This window comes from Leucopleurus acutus (genome assembly GCF_964270905.1).
Source record: "Leucopleurus acutus genome assembly, chromosome: 11".
Lineage (NCBI taxonomy): Eukaryota > Metazoa > Chordata > Mammalia > Artiodactyla > Delphinidae > Leucopleurus > Leucopleurus acutus.
The window spans coordinates 100328285-100349856 of record NC_139152.1 but is presented as its reverse complement, the minus strand read 5'-3'; the positions used below and the strand labels follow the sequence as shown (position 1 = coordinate 100349856).

The window sequence follows — 21572 nt, the reverse complement described above, 5'->3', positions numbered from 1 at the left end:
CCAGATCTGGGGTAGGGAACTCAAAGGCCCCCTCAACCTCACCCCACCTTGCCGGAAGCAGCAGGAAAATCCTGCTGCTTCTGTGCCCCCCTCCCCGGGGCTGGGAGGCCAGCACTCGCGCTTCAGTGCCTCAGCCCCGCTGGCTCTTCCCTTTGCACACATGGCTGCAGGGCCTCCCCCACCCTCCCAACTCCGCCGCCCACACTGCCAGCTGGGCCAGGGCGTTGTGATGAGTCTCAGGAGTTGCCCTCGTGCCTGGGAATGCAGGGATGTGGACCTGGGGGTCAGAGGTCTGAAGCTTCCCATCTACTTAAGGCCACTGCAAGTGAAAGATGTAAAGTGTAATAACGTTTTCTGGCCATGAGACGTGACTTTTATTAAACAGCAAGAAGGTGTGTGGGGGTGTGGGTTCACACTGAAAGATAGTAAATATTCTATATAATGTATATAGCAATATACACATCCAGGATTTGGGCTTTGGGTTATTGATGGCCTGGTGGATTGTTTAGAAAACATTGTTTAAGAAAAATAGGCTAGCAGCTGTTGGATTTTCACTCCGAAACATGCTCATTTATGTAGACGCCACTTTAAGCTTGATCAGAATTAAATGTGAGATTTCTTCTGTGAGACCTGCAGTGATTCCTGTGAGGGGTGTGTACACCGATGGCTCCTGCCCTCAAAGTCGAGGGCCAGCAAAGGGGGACAACAGGCAGGTGGGCAGCTGCTGTGTCCCAGGAGTTTGTTACTCACTTGGCGCCCCGTAGTCCTGTGCTGCACGGGAATGGTCATGGTACCCTGCACCTTGGCAGGTACGGGCATGCACACACGCATGTGTGCATGCGTTCCATCGTTTCCTCCCCAGGGGAGGCCTGAGAACCTGGGGTGGGGGGTGGCCTTCTCTGCCAGCTGAGATAATGAAGAGGTTTTGTGACTCACCCAAGACCACCCACACGGTTAGGGTCAGAAGGTCAGTTCTGGGTTTTCTAACTGCACTGGTGGGACGTCTCAGGTGTGGCTGGGCTCTGGCCACCGGTTCCAAGTGAAGTGCACGTTCATGGTTAGCACCTCTCATTACCACCTGACTTTTGAACAGGTTGGGAAGGCGTAAGCATGGGGGCCAAATGTTTACTTTTTCCTGGGGTCTGGTCAGGTGCAGTCACCCATGGAACGCAGAACGGGGGAGTGTAAGCCCCAGGTGATGTGCAGGCGACATGGGGCAGGCCTCGCCCTAGAGGCTTCGAAGACCTAGGCAGACAAGGCAGACTCGGGTGCTCTGTGGCTGGATACACCCAGACATTCTTCCCAAATTTAGGATCAGCTGAAGTCTCTACCCCTGTGGTGCTGTGGGAGGCCGAGGGTTACACTAATGGGCCTCGCTTCCCTGGAAGAAAGCCCCCAGGCCCGCATAGCATCTCATGATTGGGAGCTGTGAGTGACAGGGTCATAAAGGCAGGGCCCAAGTGGGCCATCCAGGAACAAGGCGGGGGTGGGGGGTGGGGTGGGCTGATTGATGACCAGGGACAGCAGCTGCAGGCCCCTCAAAGGAGACAAGACTGTCACCTTGTGGCTACAGTGAGAAGTCTAGCAGAGTCACAGGGCTGTTTCCACGCATACTGGGAGAGAGGGGAGTGCCAGGGGCCTTCTAATGATAGAGCAATGACAGGTATTTACATGGTTTAGAAATATTAGAGATGCCAATTATAACATTGTCAGTGTGAAAATTAATAAAGGGACACCTCACTAAAATGGAGTCGGGAGGCCAGAAGTGGGGGCTCTCATGCACGTACCACTCAGGCCAACACAGATCCCAACGGGAAGAGAGGTACCATTCCTCTCCAGCAGGAGGCGATGCTACTTTACTAGGCAGCAGGAGGAAGGAAGGTTTTCACCTCGCCTGGCAACAGCCCAGCCAATAAGAGACTGTCACAACTCACACTAGATTTCCTACTCCCAGTTTCCTCCAATGGACAGTTTGTTTATAAAAGCCCCGCCCAACTTCCCTTTCTCTATAAAAAAAGTTCCCTCTCCTTTGCTTTACCAGACTTACGCGTCCCAAATTGCAGTTCTTTGCTGCTCCCGAATAAACCCATCTTGCTGGTAAAAATAACCGCTGGTGAAAACAAAACTGGCTGTTTTATTGTTTTAGGTTAACATCCGGAAAACAAAGTAACGAGACAATCAAAATTTAGAAGGTCATTTTCACAGGACATGGCAACAATTTCTAAAGGAGTCTTTTAAGACGTCTTTGTTCCCATCAGTTTCCAGGGATAGGGTAGGCATGTTCCAGAACAAGTTGGAAACAGTTATGAATACCCTCCCAAGTCTGTATTGCACAGGAAAACAAGATAAATGTTCTTGGATTTGTTCTCCATGTAGCCCCTTATTAACTCAGAGTAGTAGAACAAGTTTTAGATGCAGAGAGACGGCTCCATCTGAAGCTCCATGTCCTTCATCTACCTCAAACCCTTTTACCCATTATGAAGACTTGCATTTGTAAGGCCTGCTTCTGTATGTATATTATACTCTTAAATATTTACTTCAAAGGCATTTTGTCCATTGCAATAAATTCAGGTCTCTCCATGCATCCTCCCTCCACCACTCCACAGAGGGCCAGCCTTTCCCTTGAGCCAGAAGAAACCTCCAGTGTCTCTTGTCGTGGAAGACTTCACCTGGGTGCTGGTTACACTGCTGTACTTACTTTGTGAGAATTTATCTTGCCGCACACTTAGGAAGTATCTACTTTTCTGTATGTATGTTACGCTTTTAAGAGTTTACTTAAAAAACGAAGGCCTGCTTCTGGAATTTCATTAGCACTAAAATAAAAGTGCCAGACTTTGGACGTTAATGGAGACGTTAATGGACGTTAATGGACGTTAATGGCAGAAATGGAGAAACGGATGAATAAGATTGGACTTAACAGTGAAATGAGGTATGTAAGGAATTAATCCTCCAGAGTTACCCCCTCCTTTCATTGCTGTTAGCAATGCTTTGCTTTAGATTCTAATCTGCATTCAGTTCCTTATTTTTCAATTTTCAAATTTCCTTTCTCAGGCTTCACTTGAATATGCAATGTATAATACTTGTTTAGTGTCATGATTTTTAAAAAGCTTAATCGTTTAAGACAACATTTATACAAGGTCTTATAAGTCCTGCCACAACATCTAGGTAGCTATATTCCCTGGCAAGGCCACCCCTAATGTCGTGGGGTCCAGGCAGGATGACAAATATCTGCATGTCTAAATATTTAAAGGTTATAAAACAAGATTACAAACCATTACATAAAATATGTTATAGCCACCTATCTTGACACCCACACTTTCATAAGGGCAAAATTAAAAATTATTTGTAATGCTATGGTTTTTATATAGATGAAAAATGGGCAGAATATCAAAGATAACTGAATTACTATTGTGTACCTCTGGGTGTTCTGTTGGTGGGCCACTGATCTTTGGATGAGTAAAAAAACATACATAATCCATAAATTATTGTGTGTGTATTCCATAAAGTTTATTTTTCTTGAATTCATTTCAGAAAAATCATCGTGTTGATAATTACAAAGATTTTCCCATAACTGTGTTGTATTGACAATAGTGCCAAGTTAGACAAACTTTCCTGAGTCTTAATAGTTTGCAGATAGTTTTTAATGATTTCAGCTGGGAGAAACTTCACTCTGCTGAGGGAGTAGCAACTGGAACTGTCAATAAATTTCTGAAAGTTTTAGATTTAGAATTGAACCATGAGTATTGATATCATGTTTAAACACTGTAAGGAGGGTGCATATAAAAAGATCATATTATATTACCATTATATTAAACATCATCATATTCTCCTTTCGTTTCATCATATAAATGTCATCATTAATTCACTGTTATCATCATTTGTTATAACACATCTAGATCCATCCAGTTTTTGGTTTTGGTTTTGGTTCTGGTTTTTTTTTGCGGTACGCGGGCCTCTCCTGTTGCGGAGCACAGGCTCCGGACGCGCAGGCTCAGCGGCCATGGCTCACGGGCCCAGCCGCTCTGCGGCACGTGGTATCTTCCCGGACTGGGGCACGAACCCGTGTCCCCTGCATCGGCAGGCGGACTCTCAACCACTGCACCACCAGGGAAGCCCCATCCAGTATTTTTTAAGTTTTTCACCTTTCACATTTTTCAGCACTGGGATTTTATAAAGAAAACTGAAAACTGCAGTGGGTTGCTCACTTGGTTTAAATCTCTGTCGGATAGAGGCTATGAGGATCCACAATGGTCAGAAAACAGTCTCTATGGAAATTAGTTTGGGGATTATTTGTGCACGACTCTTCTTCAGACTCCAGTAGATGTTACTGTTTCCTAGTTCTAACTTCCCTACGTTGTATTTGAATGTCATTTTAGTGGGTTTTTTTAAAAAAAATGCACTTTATTTTTTAGAGCAGTTTATGTTTACATCAAAATTGACAGGAAGTTGCAGAGATTTCCCATATACCTCTGCCCACACACAAGCATAGCCTCCCCATGGTCACCATCCCCTGCCAGAGTGGAAGGTCTGTTATAACTGATGAACCCACACTGGCACACCATAATAAAAGTCCATAGTTTACATTAGGGTTCACTCAGTGCTACACATTCTGTGGGTTTGAATAAATGTATAATGACATATCCACCATTATACCATCATATAGAGTATTTTCACTGCCCTAAAAATCCTGTGTCCTCAACCTTTTCATCCCTCCCTCCCCCCAACCCCTGATCATTTTAGTATCTCCAATATTCTGCCTTTTCCAGACTGTCATAGAGTTGGAATCATACACTATGTAGCCTTTTCACATTGGATTCTTTCACTTAAGTCACATGCACCTACGTTCCCTCCATGTCTTTTCATGGCTTGATAGCTCATTTCTTTTTAGTGCTGAGTAATATTCCATTGTCTGGATGGACCACAGTTTATTTATTCATTGACCTACTGAAAGACATGTTGGTTGCTTCCAAGTTTTTGCAATTATGAGTATGAATAAAGGTGTAATAACCACGTGTGCAGGTTTTTATATGGACATAATCTTTCGACTCCTTCGGGTAAATATCAAGGAGCATGATTGCTGGATCACATGGTAAGAGTATGTTTGTTTTGGTAAGAAACTTCCAAACTGTCTTTCAAAGTGGCTGCACCATTTTGCATCCCCACCAGCCATGAATGAGAGTTCCTGCTGCTCCACATCCTCGCCAGCATTTGCTGGTGTCAGTGTTCTGGATTTCGGCCATTCTAATAGGTGTGCAGTGGTATCTCATTGCTGTTTTAACTTGCATTTCCCTGATGACATAGGATGTGGAACATCTTTTCATATGCTTATTTGTCATCTGTGTATCTTCTTTGGTGAGGTGTCTGTTAAGGTCTTTGGCCCATTCTTTAATTGGGTTGTTTGTCTTATTACTGTTGAGTTTTAATAGTTCTTTGTACATTTTGGATAACAGTCCTTTGTCATATATACCTTTGGCAAATACTTTCTCTCATGCTGTGGCTTTTCTTTTCATTCTCTTGATTTAGTTCTTATTTCACATGCAGTTTCTTTTGGGAAACCATTTTTTTCTAAAGCTTTATTAGATAGTTTTAATCCTTTTGGATTTTTTGGTAAGTTTTTTCTTATATTACTAACTGTGGACAGCTCAAATCAAAATTAACTTTATTTTCTGACAAAGTCCATGATTTGCTCTTTGAATATCATTTCACTTTAACTCTTCCAGTGCAGCTCGTAACTTGTCTAAACTGTCTAATGGCTTTGACAGCATTCGTGGGTTAACCAGTCATGTATCTCAGAGTGGATTTAGGTCAAATTTTAAATGCTTTATCAAGTGGCCCATCTTTGGGCAGATCCAAAAATAAAAACCAACAGTATGTAATCTTTGAATTGATCCAAAGAGTGCCATTGCTGTAAGCACAGTTGAGGTCACATGCTCTAGTAGCAAAATGTAAGGGCTCGCTAATTGAGGCTCACGGCAGGAGCCGCTCTGGCTCAAGTCCAGAAATAATTCTTGTTGCCAGCATTACTAAGACTCCTTATATAATCCTTATTTCTCGATGCCCCAAAGGAAGAAGTCCCAGACCTCAGGGCTGCTGGCTTCAGAATCATCCCCTAGCCCCGTAGAATGGTGCCTCGAATACACACGAGTAGAGAGGCCAGGAGTGGGGTGGGACGGCCACTGCAGGTCTAGGGAAGCCCTGTCTGAGCTTCGGGACGGGGAGCTTGGGGTCCAGTGCAACTTTTGGTAGCTGACATGGTTGGTGCCCCAAGGTGAAGACCTGGAAGTTGAAGGATGGTGGTCCCAGATGACGACGGGCATTGCAGGCCACTTAGGCCACTTCAAGGCTTTGGAGGGGTACAGTGACAAGTTCCGGCAGCACACAGCTTTTAAAGGTCGCAGGAAGCCACAGGGCTCATTTTGAACCCATTCTGTCTGTTGCCTTAGGGCACATAGTAATCACTGCCTGCGGCCCTGGCCCCAGGCCCCGGAGGCTTCCGTCCTAGTTGGGGGACGGGTAGCATAAGAACTAAGACCAGGGCATTTCGGTCCGAAGCGCGCGGTGAGAGAAACCACGTGGGGATGGAAATGCGGCTGGGGCCGGGTTATCTGTGGGTCGCGCACCGGCGGCACCGACTCTGTGGAGCCCGGTGGGAAACCCAGAAAGAAGCTGAGAGTCTTGGAGCAGCCAGGACGTCAGGCCACGTCGGCGTGAGATATCCAGGTGCTGCCCAGCCGCTGCCAATCCCGAGAGATCGGGTACGGGAAGCCGCAGCTAGACGGAGGCCGAGGCGGAAGTCCGCCACGAGGCCCCGCCCCGCGACTCACCGCGCACGCGCCGTGGGCTCGGCGGCGCGGCGGCGGCGGCGGCGGCGGCGCGGCGGCGGCGGCGGCGGTAGTGGTGAGTGGCGCGGCCTGGCGGCTTGACGGGGACGTGTGCGGCCGCGCCCGGGTCCCTCCCGGTGCGTCTCGTGCGTCCGGCTCGGCCTGGGCGCCTCCGCGGAGCCCTGCGGGGTTCCGAGCGGCCTCCCGCGGCGCTGGGGGCGGGCCGCGGAGCCTGCGCCCCGGCTCATCCCCGGTCCCGCCCGGACTGCGCGGCGCCGCGGAGCCTTCCGAGTGCACGTCGGCTGATTCGACATAACCAAGGGAAAATCAATGAACTTGATGACAGGGCAGTAGAAATGACCCAAACTGAAACACAGAGAGAAAAGAGTAGAAAAAAACAAACCCAGAGCAAAGGGTCCAAGAACCGCGGGACAACATCAAAGTTTAACGTATTTGCGGTTGGAACCTCAGCGGGAGACAAGAAAGAATGGGGCAGAAGAAATATTTGAAGGGTAATGGTTAAGGATTTTCCAAAAGTAATGAAAGATACTAAACCACAGATCAAAATGCTTAAAGCAGCACAAGCAGGATAAATAGGTTTAAAAGGAAAAAAAAAAGTAGTTGTATAGTCAAACTGTCGAAAGCCAAAGGTGAACAGAAAATCTTCAGGGCAGCCAGAGGGCAATTCCATAGGTAGAGACGTTGGGGGAAACCCTCCAGGTGGCAGGAACAGCAGGAGCGAAGGCCGGGGCACGGGGCGGGGGGTGTGTGTGTGTGTGTGAGAAAGGGCAGGACAGTGATGGAGCCACTTGAACTGCAGCCTGGTGTATGGAGGGGTGGGGGCTGGACGACAGAGTCATTGGGAGATAAGTCCCAAGTTAAAGAGGCCTTAAATGCCAAGGAAGGGAATTTATTCTGTAGTCAGGTGGGGAGCCCCTTGGCTCTGAAGCACCGCCCAGAGCCTTGAATTTTGTCATGCTTTTTTATGCATCTATTGAAATGATGGTGTGGTCTTTCTTCCTTTATTCAGTTACTCTCGTGAGTTGGCATTCCCTGGTTTTCGAATGTTGAGCCAACATTGCCTTCCTGGGTTGAATCCACTCTGTCGTGGCGCCCTAGGCTTCTTATGTATTATTGAATTCAGTTTGCTAATATTTTGCTGAAGATATTTGCTTGCGAGGGGTATTACCCTGTAGTTTTCCTGTAGTAGCCTTGTCTGATGAATGGTATCAGGGTAATACTGGCAGTTTTGGTGTCCATGTAATACAGGCCTCAAAATCACTTGGGAAGTGTTCCTTTCTCTGTATTCTGAAACAGTTTCTGTAGGTTGGTATTACTTCTTCCTTAAATGCTTGACAATTTGCTGGTAGAGACATCTGGGCATGAAGTTTTGCTGGTGTTCTGTTTCTTTTTGTTGTTGTTCTTTTTGTTTGTTTTTGTACTATTTCATTTTAAAGGAAAATTTTAAATTATGAATTCAGTTTTCTTAATAGATAAAGGACTATTCAGGTTTTCTATTTTGAGTCAGTTCTGATAAATGGTGTTTTTTCAAGAGATATGTCCATTTCATCTAAACTGTCAGATTTATTTGGTAGGAAAGGTCACTGCATTCCTTTATTATCCTTTTAATGTCTGTAGTCTTAGTGATGTCCCCTGTTTCATTCCTCATTGTGGTAATTTGTATCTTCTTCCTGTTTTTCTTGATCAGTCTGATTAGAGGTTGTCAACTTTATTGACATTTTGAAATGACCAGCTTTGGTTTTATCGATTTTTTTCCTATTGTTTGCCCATTTTCTGTGTCTTTGATTTGTGTTATTTATTATTTTCTTCTTTCTGTTTATGTTGAGTTTAATTTGCATTTTTCTAGCTTCTTAAGGTGGAAAGTTAGATGACTTACTTTAAACCCTCTTTTCCAATTTAAGCATTTAGAACAGTGAATGTCCCTGTAAACACTGCTTAAGCTGCATTCTATGTATTTTGATATTTTGTATTTTAGTTTTCATTTAGTTCAAAATATTTTCTAATTTCTCTTGTGATTTCTTCTTTGAATTATGGTTTATTTGGAAGTATATCATTTAATTTCCAAATATTGGGAGATTTTCCATGTATCTCTTTGTTACTGATTTTAATTATTTTGGGGTTGGAGCATGTACTCTATGATTTCAGGCTTTTAAAGCTTGAGGCTCATTTTATGGCCCAGAATATAGTCTATCTTGGTGAATAGCTCAAGTGCGCTTGAAAAGAACGTGTGACCTTGAGCAGGTCTCGTCACTTACTCTGAACTTGAGGTGCCTTGTCTGTACGCTGCCCTTCTCACCTGTGGGTAAGAAGCAGGCAGTGGGGAGCTTTGAGATGTGGGTAGCTCTTGGTCCTGTAGGCGACATGCCCTGTCTTTTGACCTTGCAGATGGAGTGTGAGGCGGAGCGCCGCCCCTTGGGTGTGTTTGAGTGCCAGCTCTGTGCCTTAACTGCTCCATATAGCTACGTGGGGCAGCAGCCCCCCGGCGCCCAGTCTGTCGCGTGAGTACCAGGGTCCCAGCACCCCAGGGAGCCCGCCCAGAGCTGGCTGGCCTAAGTCTGACACAGGGCTTGGGTGTTGTCTCTGGGGCCACCGGCCCAGGCTCTGGCCACTTCAGGTGTGACCCAAGATGGCACAGGGCAAGGTTCGACGCCATCCGGCTCTCCTAGAACCTCCCAGTCCCTACGTCCCTGCTCAGCCCAGAGTCCAGCACCTGCTCCAGCTGCGGGGTGGAAGCACCGTGGCTCAGGCTGAAACAGCTCAGCAGCTGGGAACGCAGGGAGCCGCAGAGGCCATCGCGTCTGGGGCTGGGCCTTGTCACTGGTCCCGCTGGTTCCTACGACGACACCTTCTCAGCGGGAAGCTGCCCGCCTTGCGGCTCTTGTACTGGTGGGAGTGAGCCCTGAGGACCAGCTTCCTGTGCACCTGCCCACGGATGGCCCAGAGTAGAGCCAGTGGGTCCCGGGGCTTGATTCTTGACCTTCAACTTGTCCTCCATCAGAGGCCACCTTGTGGTGATCTGGCCAGTACATTACGTGGGACCGGGGGGGCCAGGCTGCTTTCCTCCGGCCCTGAGGAACCTGGGGTGTCGCCTCGGATCCTATCCTGTCTGTCTCCTTTCTGATGTGCGCTGTGAGGCCAGAACCTTAGCCAGCGTAAAGCGCCCCGTTCTCCCTGTGTGGAAGCAGGCAGTTTGGGAGCGGGTGTCATCCCGGAGGTGAGGGGAGGGCTTGGAGAGCTCGCATGGAGGCCTTGTGCCCGCCCGCCGCCCTGCTGAGTCAGGCTGGGGTCTGGGGGCTGAGTTGCAGCAGCCCTTCTTGGGGCCGAGGAGGAGTGGTTCTTTCCCTGCGGTCGACACGGAGCCCGGAGCAGGTCTCATTTCATCCCAGCCGGGCGCCACTGCTTGCCTCTCTGCCACTACTTGGTGGCACTGGGGGCCTCCCCTCCCCGCGATGAGCACGCGCGGTGAGCAGGCCCCGGGGAGGTCCGTGCAGCTGGCTACCTTTCGTCAGCAGAGGTTTGGGCCATTCTGCCCACCGGCACCACTTCCTGTCCCGCAGCCTCCTGGAGGAGAGCTACGTCATGAGGGACCCCTTCACCCCCAGTAAGGACAGATTCCTGATCCTCGGCTCGAGATGCAGCTTATGCGGCAGGCTGGTGTGCGTGGGCCCGGTGGGTAAGCCACGTGCAGCTGGGGCCGCTTTCCCTCTCTCCCTGTGGCTGGGACCTCGTGTGAGTGACTGTGAGAGAGGTGACACGTGAGCCTTTCCCGGGGACAGTGTGAGCAGCAGCCTTTCCTGGCCTTGGTGGTCCTGGGAGCCCTCACAGTCACGCAGCTGGTCTGCTGCATTATGGGTGGGTCCCTGCAGCCAGCAGAGGGGTAGGGGACAGGCAGGCTGGGGCCAGTTGGAGGGTCTCATTGGGGTCTGAGGAAGAGGGGTTCTTGGAGGCTCTGGGGGCGCTGCAGTGTGCACCCATGGCACTCAGGCTCCTCCGGCCCCTCTTCTTTCAGGGCTGCAGTGTGCACCCATGGCACTCAGGCTCCTCCGGCCCCTCTTCTTTCAGGGCTGCAGTTTATTCTACTCCAAGAGGTTTTGCCTCCCCTGTGTCCGGGAGAACATTGATGCTTTCCCTCAGGAAATTCAGCAAGACTTGGAGAAAAGGAAAGTCCCATCCAAGAGGCCTGCCAGCCAGCCTGGTTCTCGAACATGAGTCCAGTCGGGTACCAGGTCCGCAGCAGTGTGCTGCACGGGGCTCCTGGCCAGCGGGCTTCTGTGGCCTGGCTCGGAGATGGGGCCAAGCTGGGAGCCGCTGTCACCGACCTTGTTTCTGGGCCATCGGGAGCCGTGTCTGCAGCCAGAGGGAGCTGGGGTCCGCCTGCAGCAGCAACAGGGCCAGGAGCCACGCAGAGAGGGCGCCCAAAAGGCAGACCCCAGACCCCGGTGCTCCGAAGACCGCAGCACCCCCACCCTCAGGGCGCCCACCTTAGCAATTGGTGAGACACTGATTGTGGGCTCACCACGTGCCTGCCAGTTCTTAGAGGGCAGGAACTGCTCTGTCCGATTCTGTAGTTTCCGCAGGACCAGCGCACACTGCCTGGAGGGTGTTAGAAACATGTTTGATGAGAGTATGAATAAAGGGCTTTTACTGACCGACGTTTGTGCTGGGTTTTGTCTTCTGGGGCCACGTTGTCCCAGGTCCGCTCTGTCACTGGACTCTACAGGTAGAGACCACGTCAGCTCTGGGGCTGGGGGACTGTTCTGGGTTAAGGGCAGACCCTACAGCTGGGGATCGGTTTTCTTCAGACCAAACAAAACAGTTCATCTCATAGCATCACTGAAAACTCGCCAGGTAATTTTTAAAAATAGTTTATTTTTTGAAACCATTAAGGCAAAACTGTACCCTGAAATTAACTCTTTACATTCATCAGTCTTACAGTAGGACATTCCAAACATATAAGTTCCCGTAAATTCAGGATAGAAATCAATATATACGATCAGTTCCATCTCCTAAAGGGAAAATGAGTAAGACCCAAAATTAAACAAAAATTAAAGTTATTTTATAGCCATTTTCTAATTGCCTGGAACCACTGCCAGTAAAGTGACTAAGATTCCATTTGCTCTCCTCTGCACACCCCGGCTTCCTGCGGCCCCGGATTCCCCGCCAATCACACCCAGAGGGTCTGGGCTGGAGAGAGGGCGTCAGAGCCTGCTCAGAAAAGATCTGCTTTGGAATCGCTCCTGTTCAGTATAAAACACAAAGGGTCTGTCGGCCCCTAAATACTTTGAGAGTATAAGGCACCCAAGAACAGTAACGATAAACACACGCCAAGGACTCCAGCTCAGCCCTGGCTTTGGGAACCTGCACCACTCTGCCGTGCGTCTGGCAAAGGCTCCCCCTGGGTTTGGATGTGACGGCCCTGTGGGTCCCGGGGGCGGTACAGATCCCCATCAGGAAGAAATCTGCCAAGGTATGGAAAACATCGTGTGGGAGGCTCACGGGCTCTGTGGCTTCCGCTTTATACTCTGGGTTGGGCTCTGGAGGCTGGCAGAGACCCAGCCGTTGCCAGTCACTGCCATCAGCATCTTGCAAATTGCAAAGTTCTTTGGTAACAACCCACAGGTAGTAATTCCCTGAAGAACAGACAGCTACTTACTACACAGGAATAGTTCACGGTCTCCAGCGGGATCCTCCTGTGTGAAATCGGTGACTTCTGACCTGGGTCAGAGGCAGCCTTGCTGGTAGAAATGATAGAACAGACTCATTCGTGTGTGAGGAAGCATGAGGAAGGGAACAGGTTTACAGGGAAGTGAATTCCACATGGCTCAGGAGAGAAGGAGAGCTCTGATGTGTGTGTGTGCGTGCGTGTGCTTGTATTTCAGTTGTGATATTTCAGCTTCCTGTGTGTTTCCAACACGTCGAGAGCCAGGCTAGTGAGAGTATACGTCAGTTAACACTGATTGCAGAAGAATCCCAATGTCTGCTATTAGATGCGTGATTGTGAGTAAAATATTTACATTAGGATTTTTTAAAAAAACCCTCAAATCACAGTATTTAAGATATAGCTATTAACATAGTTCTTTTTTTAACCATACAGTGTAGAAAAAATAGTGCTACTCGAACCCGAATACTGTAATTTTACCGAAAACTGCACTGAGTGGTATCCATCTCGTGTGAGGTACATTTTTTTTTAGGCCTGAAAAAAGGACCAGACCGCCTGTGCCTTTAAAAAGAGAAGACATTTGCCCAAAGTGAATGATTTGACCTTGAAAAGATGAGCCACTCACTTGTGTTCAGGGCCTGGAGACTCAGCGGCCCCCACCCCTTGTCGGGGGAGCCAGGGCTCACCTGGGGAGCTTGTCTGCGCTCCGGCTGGCATGACGCTGTAATGTTCATCACTTAATGAATTTTAGATGCTGAGGGTGACAGCGGGGGGAGAAGGGCAAGAGAGGAGGAGGCTGGTGTATTACCTTCAGCGGGGGAAAAACATGGAAGCTTTTCACATTCCACCCAAACTAGCAAACACATTTTAAATGAAAAATACCTGACCCAGGTCTTAATTTGCTATTTGTGATGTAAAAAATTGCTATTTCTTTGATTTTTTTCATGTAACGCATTTAACAGCCACGGGGCCTGAGGTCCTTGATGTTTACCAGTTGCGGTAGTCAAGAGGTGACGTTGACGTGGATGCAGTGTGGTCTTCTATGTGGCAAAGGATTCCAGAAGGATGTGACCGCATGTGTTCCCCTTGGACCACGGTACATGGCCCCCCTTTCTCAGGGGGGTGGAAGTAAACGGTTACACTTCTCTTATCTCAGACTGAAATTCTGAGAAGCAGATGGTCTGTCGAGAGCCCCCCTCTAGATCTGAGGAGTCCGGGTGCCTCGAGCCGGGAAAGGGCGTCTGGAAATGAGCCCTGGGCGGCGGCTTCTCACTCTCTGCCCTAACAAGCAGCCACACCCGCAGCAGCCCACTCTGCTGAGATAAGGTTAAGGACCTGCCGCGTTCCACAGACACAGCATCGTGCAGAGCGTTACATAATTCTTTAAGTGAAAGTGTGGAGACGCGTTGTCTTAGTCTTTTCCTTGCAGAACTTCCGCTATCACATTTCAGTTTGTCCCGTGGTTTCCACAGAAGTAGGACGGGCCTCCTGTGTTCTGACTCCTTTGCTCTCTCTCCCGTGTGTTTCACGGGCTGAGGGTCCACGACCATTTTCCTGAATGGTATTAAAATGGCACCTAAAAATAGATACAAATCTCAGCAAAAACTTTTAGACCTCAACCTTTGGAGCCTAACCTTAGATCTTTCTGGGCAGAAGGTCCCTAGAGGAGAACACGCCACCGGAAAAGTCCTTGCACTGAGAAGGAGGAAAGCGCCCAGTTAGCGGGGGTGGGGACGCTGTCAGCAGTCACTGTCATGGCCCTTCGGCCCTTCGTTCGCTCCTCCCAGCCGAGCTGTCTGCGGAGCCTTCCTGCTGTGCCGCCTGGAAGTCACTGCTGTCAGGAAGGCAAGAGTCCCCTTAGCTGACAGCTCCATGCAAAGACTTGGTTGGTAAGAATCCACAATCCCGGGGGAGCGCCGTAAATCAGCTTGGACCAACACTTAAGAGAAGCCGGGCCGCTTACAAGATGAGAAGAATAAATACAGACAGTCTGTCTCTGGAACCGTCCAGCGCCCGCACCACAAACGCCGTGGGAACCGTGAGTGTGGCGAAAATCCTCCCTGGACACTTCTTAATAATCGCTGAGCCCCCCGCTGGTGGCACTGGTCTTAGTTTGCAACTTCTATGGACAGTACAATCTCCTCTCATCTCCTGAGTCGACACCACTGTTGTGAACCTAAGAACAAGTGACCCCTCCAGGAACACGTGCAGCCCAGGCACCGGGCTAACCCACAGGGAGCGCCTCGCCGCAACCTTGCCCGTCTTAAATGCAGGGGCGGGAAGTGCGGGAAGCAGGCCACCCCTGGGGCTAACCCTGCACCGCCAGGCGGCCCTTCGTCCAAGCTGGTGTTTTCCACTTGAAGACGGGGCTGAGGATTGGAGGCGATGGCAGGAACTTGCATCGACAGCGCAGGTGGGGAGCCGTGAGCACCTGGCACAGTCTTCCTCGTGGGATCTGCGCTTTGAAAGACCACACGGGTGGAAGAGGCACTTGAAGGTGGCTGGTTTTCCCCCGGTCCCTGGAAGCCTCCATAAAAGGCCATGCCGGTGATCAAGTTGGTCTTAGCTGGGAGCGCCGGACTCCCTGGTTGAAACAATGGACTTATATTTAAACAGGACTTTTTAAGACATTCTAGAGACAGGTGTGGTTATTGGGTCAAGACAAAAACCAAAAACCAAAAACCCTCCATCGTGCATCTGGCCACCAGGTGTCAAACGTGCCCAGTGTCACAGTGGCTTGAAAAGGAGTCAGGCACAGAGGGGCACAGGTGGGGCTGGGGCTGGGGCGTGGCGAGGCCTCGTGAAGCCACGGTGTGACTAAGGCTCGCACGGAGGCATCTCTCCACCCTCATCTGCCAGGATCTCCCCCATGAACAGGCTCACGCGTGGCCAGCAGGCATAGCTCAAGAGGAGGCGGCCCTGGGTGAGCAGGTCACCTGGGCCCTCGGCAGTGAAAGGGTGGAGTCCTAACCACTGGACCACCAGGGAATTCCCAAGGCTCCCTTTAAACAATAAAATTCCTTTAAAACTCCACAAAACCTTCCATTTCTCAGTGTGCCCACAGCAAAGGTGAGCATCCAGCCTCTGAGCCCTAACGATAGATGGTCTGACTAGAGCTGCACCAAAAGGCCCAGTGTTACGTGGACCTTAATTTTAACAGTATCTTTTGATAGCTCTATTGAGGTAGCTGTCATGCTGTAGGTTTGGGAAAACAGTAGTTGCTCAATTAATAGTACTTATCACCATATATCAAACAAAGGATCTTACGTGGGCCTTGAGCTTCTGCTCAGATCTTAGGCTGCTGCCCTTTGCTGGAACGTCCACCGTCCTCAAGGTCGTCTGTTTCCTTAGAGTTTCATGTGGCCCAGTGTAGGAAACGCATCAGTACCGTGGAAAGGTGCGTTCTGTGCTCTTAAAGTAGAAGGAAGGACTCCCTTTAACAGGAACAGCTCTCACGGACATTCTGGAATTCTGAAATTCTATCCCCTCAATTCACATTCACTGTTTACCCCTGTGCATATATCCTCTTTGGGAAGATGCTTGAAACGCCTCTCAGCGGAGAGCTGTAGAAAGGTCACCGGGAAACCGGAGGCCGGGCGGGCAGCAGGAAGGGCCCTGGTGCTCTGGCAGTAGTCAAAATGCCCCTCTGACGGCCGGGGCGCCCTGTTTCTGACAATGCTGGACGTCAGGGCAGTGGCGTCCTGCATGTGCAGCCCTCAGGCTTCTCACAGGGTGGCAGGGGCAGAAGGCGGGGCGTGGGACCCCCAACTGGAAATGCCCAGGAGGCAGAGAGGAGGCGTGTTGGCAGGACGGCAGCAGGGTGTCCTGGAGGAGCCCCATGGTCCCCGCTTCCCAGACAAAGGCGGCCTGGTAATCTGTGGTCTCTGAGGAGTCTGGCACTTCCTGTGATGACAAGTCGAGGAAAGGAAGAACCAGGTTTAAACAGTGGCTTGAAGAGTGGGTCAAGGTGGTGAAAGGGGGTCCTGCCAGGTCCCGCATCCAGCATCCCGGGCTGCCAGCTCCACGCTTGTGGTCTGAAGCTTCCGGAACCTGCTTCCACTGGACCTCATGCTGACGTCTACTGAAACCTAGCAAGCCAGAGTGTGCTCTTTAAATAGCTACTGTTCGAAAAACGACCATATATTGAACTGGTGAATAATTCGTCTATATTTGACTATCAGTGCTTGGAGAAATCTTTGATTAGGGGACCACAAATACTCTGAGTAGCAATTAGTGACTGTTATTTCAGATGAATTTCTTCCTATTAACAAGTGAACAATGTCAAGTGGCTTTCAAGCTAAGGTCCTCTGTGGCTTCGCCAGGGGCATCGCTGGTGGTCTAGCTGGGCCCCAAGGGGACCAGACGCTCACTAACGCCGCTGATGCGGAACCTGGGCCCGCCATCAGCTTGTTCCCGTGGCACGCGTGAGCTAGGAGCTCTTTCAGACAGGCTGTATGAGAAGCTAAACAGAACAGACAAGCCTTCCAAAAGCCTGAGTCTCAAGGCTCACTTTCCGACGCTGTGTCCCTTTGAATAGATCTGTCCCAAGACACCAGAGCAAGAGGCCACATACGCCTGTTGGCACCGGGATCCTGCCCCGAGACCTTGGACAAGCCACAGGCCTCCAGGCTCATCAGCCCAGGGAGTTCGCATTTTAGGAAAGAATGGGGACACGATGCACCCTGTGACTCAGAGCTTAACTCCCTTCTGACTTAGGGCAACCCCTGATTGGTGTCATTCTGAAGTGGAAATGCTTTGATTTGCTTCCAGCAGATCCTCTGATTGGATCTTTAAAAAAAATAAAGATAAAACACACCAGTAAAGGTGTAATGTGTAAAAGGATGTCCTAATTGTAAGTTTTGCTTTTCTCTAGTTGAAGTCTCACAGTTTTATTTACAATAATGCTGATCTTGGGAACTTTATCAAATTCAATCCTAGCCATTCTTTAACGGCAAATAATAATGACCTTATAGAACCAAATTTCCTAAAGATAGAGGGGGAGGGGCACCCAGGGTACAACCAGGTCGTAAATGCTGTCGCCCAAGAGGCATCCGGGGGCTGAACCGGCAGGATCAGCCCAGTCTGGCTCGGGGGAGGCACTGCTGAAGGTTCTCTGATGGGACCATTCATCTACCGTGGTGGACAGAAAAAGAGGATTTCCAGGTCCGTGTGCTCTAGACGAAAACCGTATTCCACACCGCCTTCCTAACTGGACCAAGGTTGAAAAGTTGATCTTTAAGGCTGAAACAGACATTGCAGATAATGGCAAAACTACCTCACATATGCAGCTGGAAAAGGGAACAACTCTCAAAATCTTTGTAAAAACCACCAGCCTGTTGTGCATCCTGAGATGAGTACAACCACCATTTCGTATCCACCCCACACCCGCCCCCCGCCCCGGCCTGGCCCGTTCATTCTCCAGATGAGACCCCTGCCCCCAGGCCCCACGATAAAGTCACCTGTGCCTCGTCTTCTCCACTCCAGGGAGCAGCTACCACAGCAAGAGTTATAAAAATTAAGCCGCATGTTTAAAAAAGCAACACAGAAAAAGACCAAGGAGCTGCCTTGACAGAGGGGGCCCAGCGCAAGATTTACAAATAACTTGTCACTTTGCCCCTGGAGACGTGACCATGGCCCCCAAACAGCCTGAGTCAGTTGGTTCAGATTTGATCGGAAATGGAGGTGAGAGGAATGGGAAGCTGACATGCTTCAGAGTCTGTCTTGTTCCTGCTGACCACAGGCACTAGCTTTAAACAGGCGGAGGATCGAGTCCAGAGGGCCCGTGAGACGTGGCTTTCCAGGATCTTCTACACAAACCTGGGAACAGGCTTTTTCACATATTAGTTACACCATGAAAACAGCGAACTGAAACAAAACAATTGCTGCATTTTGATAGCTTATCGAATCATTCTTTGACATTCTAAATCCTACGATTCAAAACCGGCATGTTGTCTTTCTTCAAATTCAGGAAACTTTTTAAATACCTAACCTTTGGAGACATCTAGGTTTACAGGATTATAAAAATTAAAAAGTGCTGATTAGTTTTCAAAATTATAAAGGAGCACAACAGTCAAAACGTGGTGCAAAGGGAAGACAGACCACGTATTCTGAGGTTAATTCACCAGTAAATTCCTAAGGTGACAAAGAAATCTGCATTGATTCACATCGGGTGCATTAAATCAGACCACTGAACACCATTCTGCGTAATTTTCCTAGTCCTGACTAATAGCTGTTTATCACCAGCATTTCTTGAAGCAGTGGTTAAAAAAAGAAAGAAACATGGAACAGGATTCCGGTTACCTAGAGCTTATACTTTCCTTTGTCCCAGGTTCAAATGGTGACATTTGTGCAAAGTTGCGTTGCTCCCATCTCTCACTTGTAGTGCTGTCGCCTTTAAAAACGCTTGAAAAGTTTCTTTTTTTGTGTGCATTTCCAAGAAATCAGTACATATCCCTGTAAATTTCCTGCAGCAGCGGGTGCAGGGCGGCGTCGGACTCTGTCTTCTTGATCACCTGCACCAGTTGCGCATGCTCCGTGACCAGCTGCCGCAGATCTGCCATCTTTTGCAGGAGTTTTGGGAAGAGAAAGACGTCGTCGGGATGGTTGCTCTGTAAGTGAAGTTTGAGCACGTGCACGATACCCTCCTGCATTTTTTCAATGTGTCCCACGTTTAGAAGGCCGGGCCGATCTATCCTCAAAAGAAAGCAGAGATGTTTTGAGTGCAATTACCAGCATGCTAATACCTAATAACTGTTTTTCAGTTTGAGAAACCTTTTTTTTTTTTTTGTGGAACGCGGGCCTCTCACTGCTGTGGCCTCTCCCGTTGCGGAGCACAGGCTCCGGACGCGCAGGCTCAGCGGCCATGGCTCATGGGCCCAGCTGCTCCGCGGCATGTGGGATCTCCCCGGACCGGGGCACGAACCCGTGTCCCCTGCATCGGCAGGCGGACTCTCAACCACTGCGCCACCAGGGAAGCCCTTTTTTTTTTCTTTTGTTGGCGACGCCACTCAGCATGCGGGATCTTAGTTCCCCGACCAGGGATCAAACCTACGTCCCCTGCAGTGGAAGTGCAGAGTCCTAATCACCAGACTGCCAGGGAATTCCCGAGAAACCAAACATTCTGACTGGACATGGCCTTTTCTTTTTACCAAAAGCTCAGCTGCCTTTAGATGCTGTCAACTTACCTAGAAGACGGAACTAGCCTTCTCCCAAGTCGCTGGGCCTGATAGGGGCAGACAGGACAAATACTCATTCCTAAATATTTCTACGACCTTAAAACGACCAGCTAGCTACCTTACGGGGTGGCCGCTTCATTTAGGATTTATCTGATTACCACCTGTCAGGGGAAAACCTGTATGTAGAGGAGTAACTATACACACAAACTGCTTTTGCATAATATGGAAAATGAAATTCTTCTTCCTGTGTCTTCTTAGGTGCTCGGTTTCAACAATATTTAAGGAGTGTGATTGTGTTTGACTTCGGTTTTGTGGTATAAAGCACCGTTACAGGTACCTTCCAATATAAGTCAGCTGAAAAGAAGGTGGAGTCAGAAATGAATGGGAGGATGGATACGGGAGGATGCTGAGGTAACCCAGAGAGGGGAGGCCTGAGGCTTGGGGCAGGAAGGGTGATGTGGACACCAGGTGTCCTCCCGGGGTGGCTCAGACACAGACACCAGACTTCCTGGGACAGCTCAGATCCATGCAGCCTGCCCTTGTTCAGAAGATCAGCCCCACCCTCCACATTCAGTAGGCAGGGCTCTTTCTAGAGTCCCAGATGCATTACTAGGAGTTTCAAAAGTGTTGCTCAGCATGTGGATTCTTCTTTTTTCTTTTTTTGGTTATAAAATAATGACTAAGTTTTTAAAGAGAGAGATTTTAAAAAATAGTAAGTGAACCCCCCCTCATAATTTTAACCCCGTCATACAGATTTCATGTATACCTCACCAGACATTTTTCTGATGATTAAAATTTCTTTTATAAAACTGTCAGACTACTTATAAATAGCTGTGCGTTGCTCTCCCCACGACACGACATCTTGAGCGCGCGAAGGACGGTGGTGGATCACATTCTGTGCTTTTTGCCAGAGCACAGGACTTCCTCCACCTGTGCCCAGCTGGACGGTCAGAAGGACGGACCTCGTGGAGCTGGGCCACCCTCCCCCAGCTCCACGTCCAGAGTCCGGGCGACTGCGGCCACAGCCTCAGTTCCGCGAGTGAGGGACTCGCGGCGGACAGTACAGCTTCAGGCAGCTTGAGGAGGCGGTGGCCCCTTCGGTCTCCCCTAAGGCTGGGTAGGGTCAGCCGAGTTTACAGTAGAGGGTTGACCTTAGACCCAGGACAGGGCTATTTAAAGGAACGTGACACCGAGCCAAAAGCCTGGGGACCGCAGGGCCAGCTGCCCCGTACAGAGGCCTAGATTCTCCTGCACTGGGATCCACTTCCTTTGGCAAAGCACACTTTGCAGCCACTGACCGTGAGCTACAGATAGTTTTCATTATGAAACAGCATAAATGTACCAACAGAGACAGCAACTGTACTAACATCTGTATGACTTTATAGAATACTGCCTGTAATATGGATATAATATGATAATAACATAATTATAACTGTCGTCCCTTGGGATCTGTGGGGGATTGGTTGCAGGACCCCCCCAAGACGCCAAAATCCACGGCTGCTCAAGTCCCGTATATAAAATGGCATATAACCCACGCACATTCTCCCGCGCACTTTAGTGATCTCTAGATGACTTGTAATACCTAACACAATGTAAATGCCACGTAAATGGTTGCTGGTGTGTGGTAAATTCAAGTTTCGTTTTTGGAATTTTCTGGAAATGTTTTTTTCTGAATGTTTTCAATCCGCAGTTGGTTGCATCTGCAAATGCAGAACCCACAGATATGGAGGGCCAGCTGTATATGATGATATTATATACCATACATTATAATATTATTACCATTATATCTGATATATAATAGATATTAGATATAATAGATATAATTACATTATAATTATTAACGATACCTTATCTTCCATTATATTCTAAATAAATATATATTCATGTAATTACAGA

The 21572-nt window shown here is 49.0% G+C and overlaps 2 protein-coding genes across 6 annotated transcripts in view; one reads left to right on the top strand and one right to left on the bottom strand.

Moving 5' to 3' along the window:
* The first annotated feature begins 6999 nt into the window (after positions 1-6999).
* CDPF1 (cysteine rich DPF motif domain containing 1) lies at positions 7000-11475 on the top strand. The gene is made up of 4 exons (XM_082850707.1): positions 7000-7333; positions 9228-9340; positions 10400-10511; positions 10905-11475. The coding sequence occupies exons 2-4, from the start codon at positions 9228-9230 to the stop codon at positions 11049-11051; spliced, it is 372 nt and encodes a 123-aa protein (XP_082706833.1). The 5' UTR covers positions 7000-7333; the 3' UTR covers positions 11052-11475.
* A 216-nt stretch (positions 11476-11691) lies between these two features.
* The window catches only part of PPARA (peroxisome proliferator activated receptor alpha), a 75305-nt gene continuing 65424 nt past the window's right edge, over positions 11692-21572 (bottom strand). For 4 of the 5 annotated variants that reach the window (XM_082850236.1, XM_082850238.1, XM_082850237.1 and 1 more), the window contains exon 8: positions 11692-19189. In XM_082850236.1, coding sequence (XP_082706362.1) covers positions 18942-19189 — 248 coding nt within the window. In that variant the 3' untranslated portion in view covers positions 11692-18941. The remainder of the gene's footprint in view (positions 19190-21572) is intronic. The other variant, XR_014326596.1, reaches the window with a different exon arrangement.

Bases quoted from the DNA above. Each gene is read 5' to 3' on its own strand.
- CDPF1 (XM_082850707.1), top strand. From the start codon at position 9,228: ATGGAGTGTGAGGCGGAGCGCCGCCCCTTGGGTGTGTTTGAGTGCCAG. The intron at 9,341-10,399 runs GTGAGTACCAGG...CCTGTCCCGCAG, and splicing joins CCCGGCGCCCAGTCTGTCGC to CCTCCTGGAGGAGAGCTACG. The intron at 10,512-10,904 runs GTGGGTAAGCCA...CTCTTCTTTCAG, and splicing joins GGCTGGTGTGCGTGGGCCCG to GGCTGCAGTTTATTCTACTC.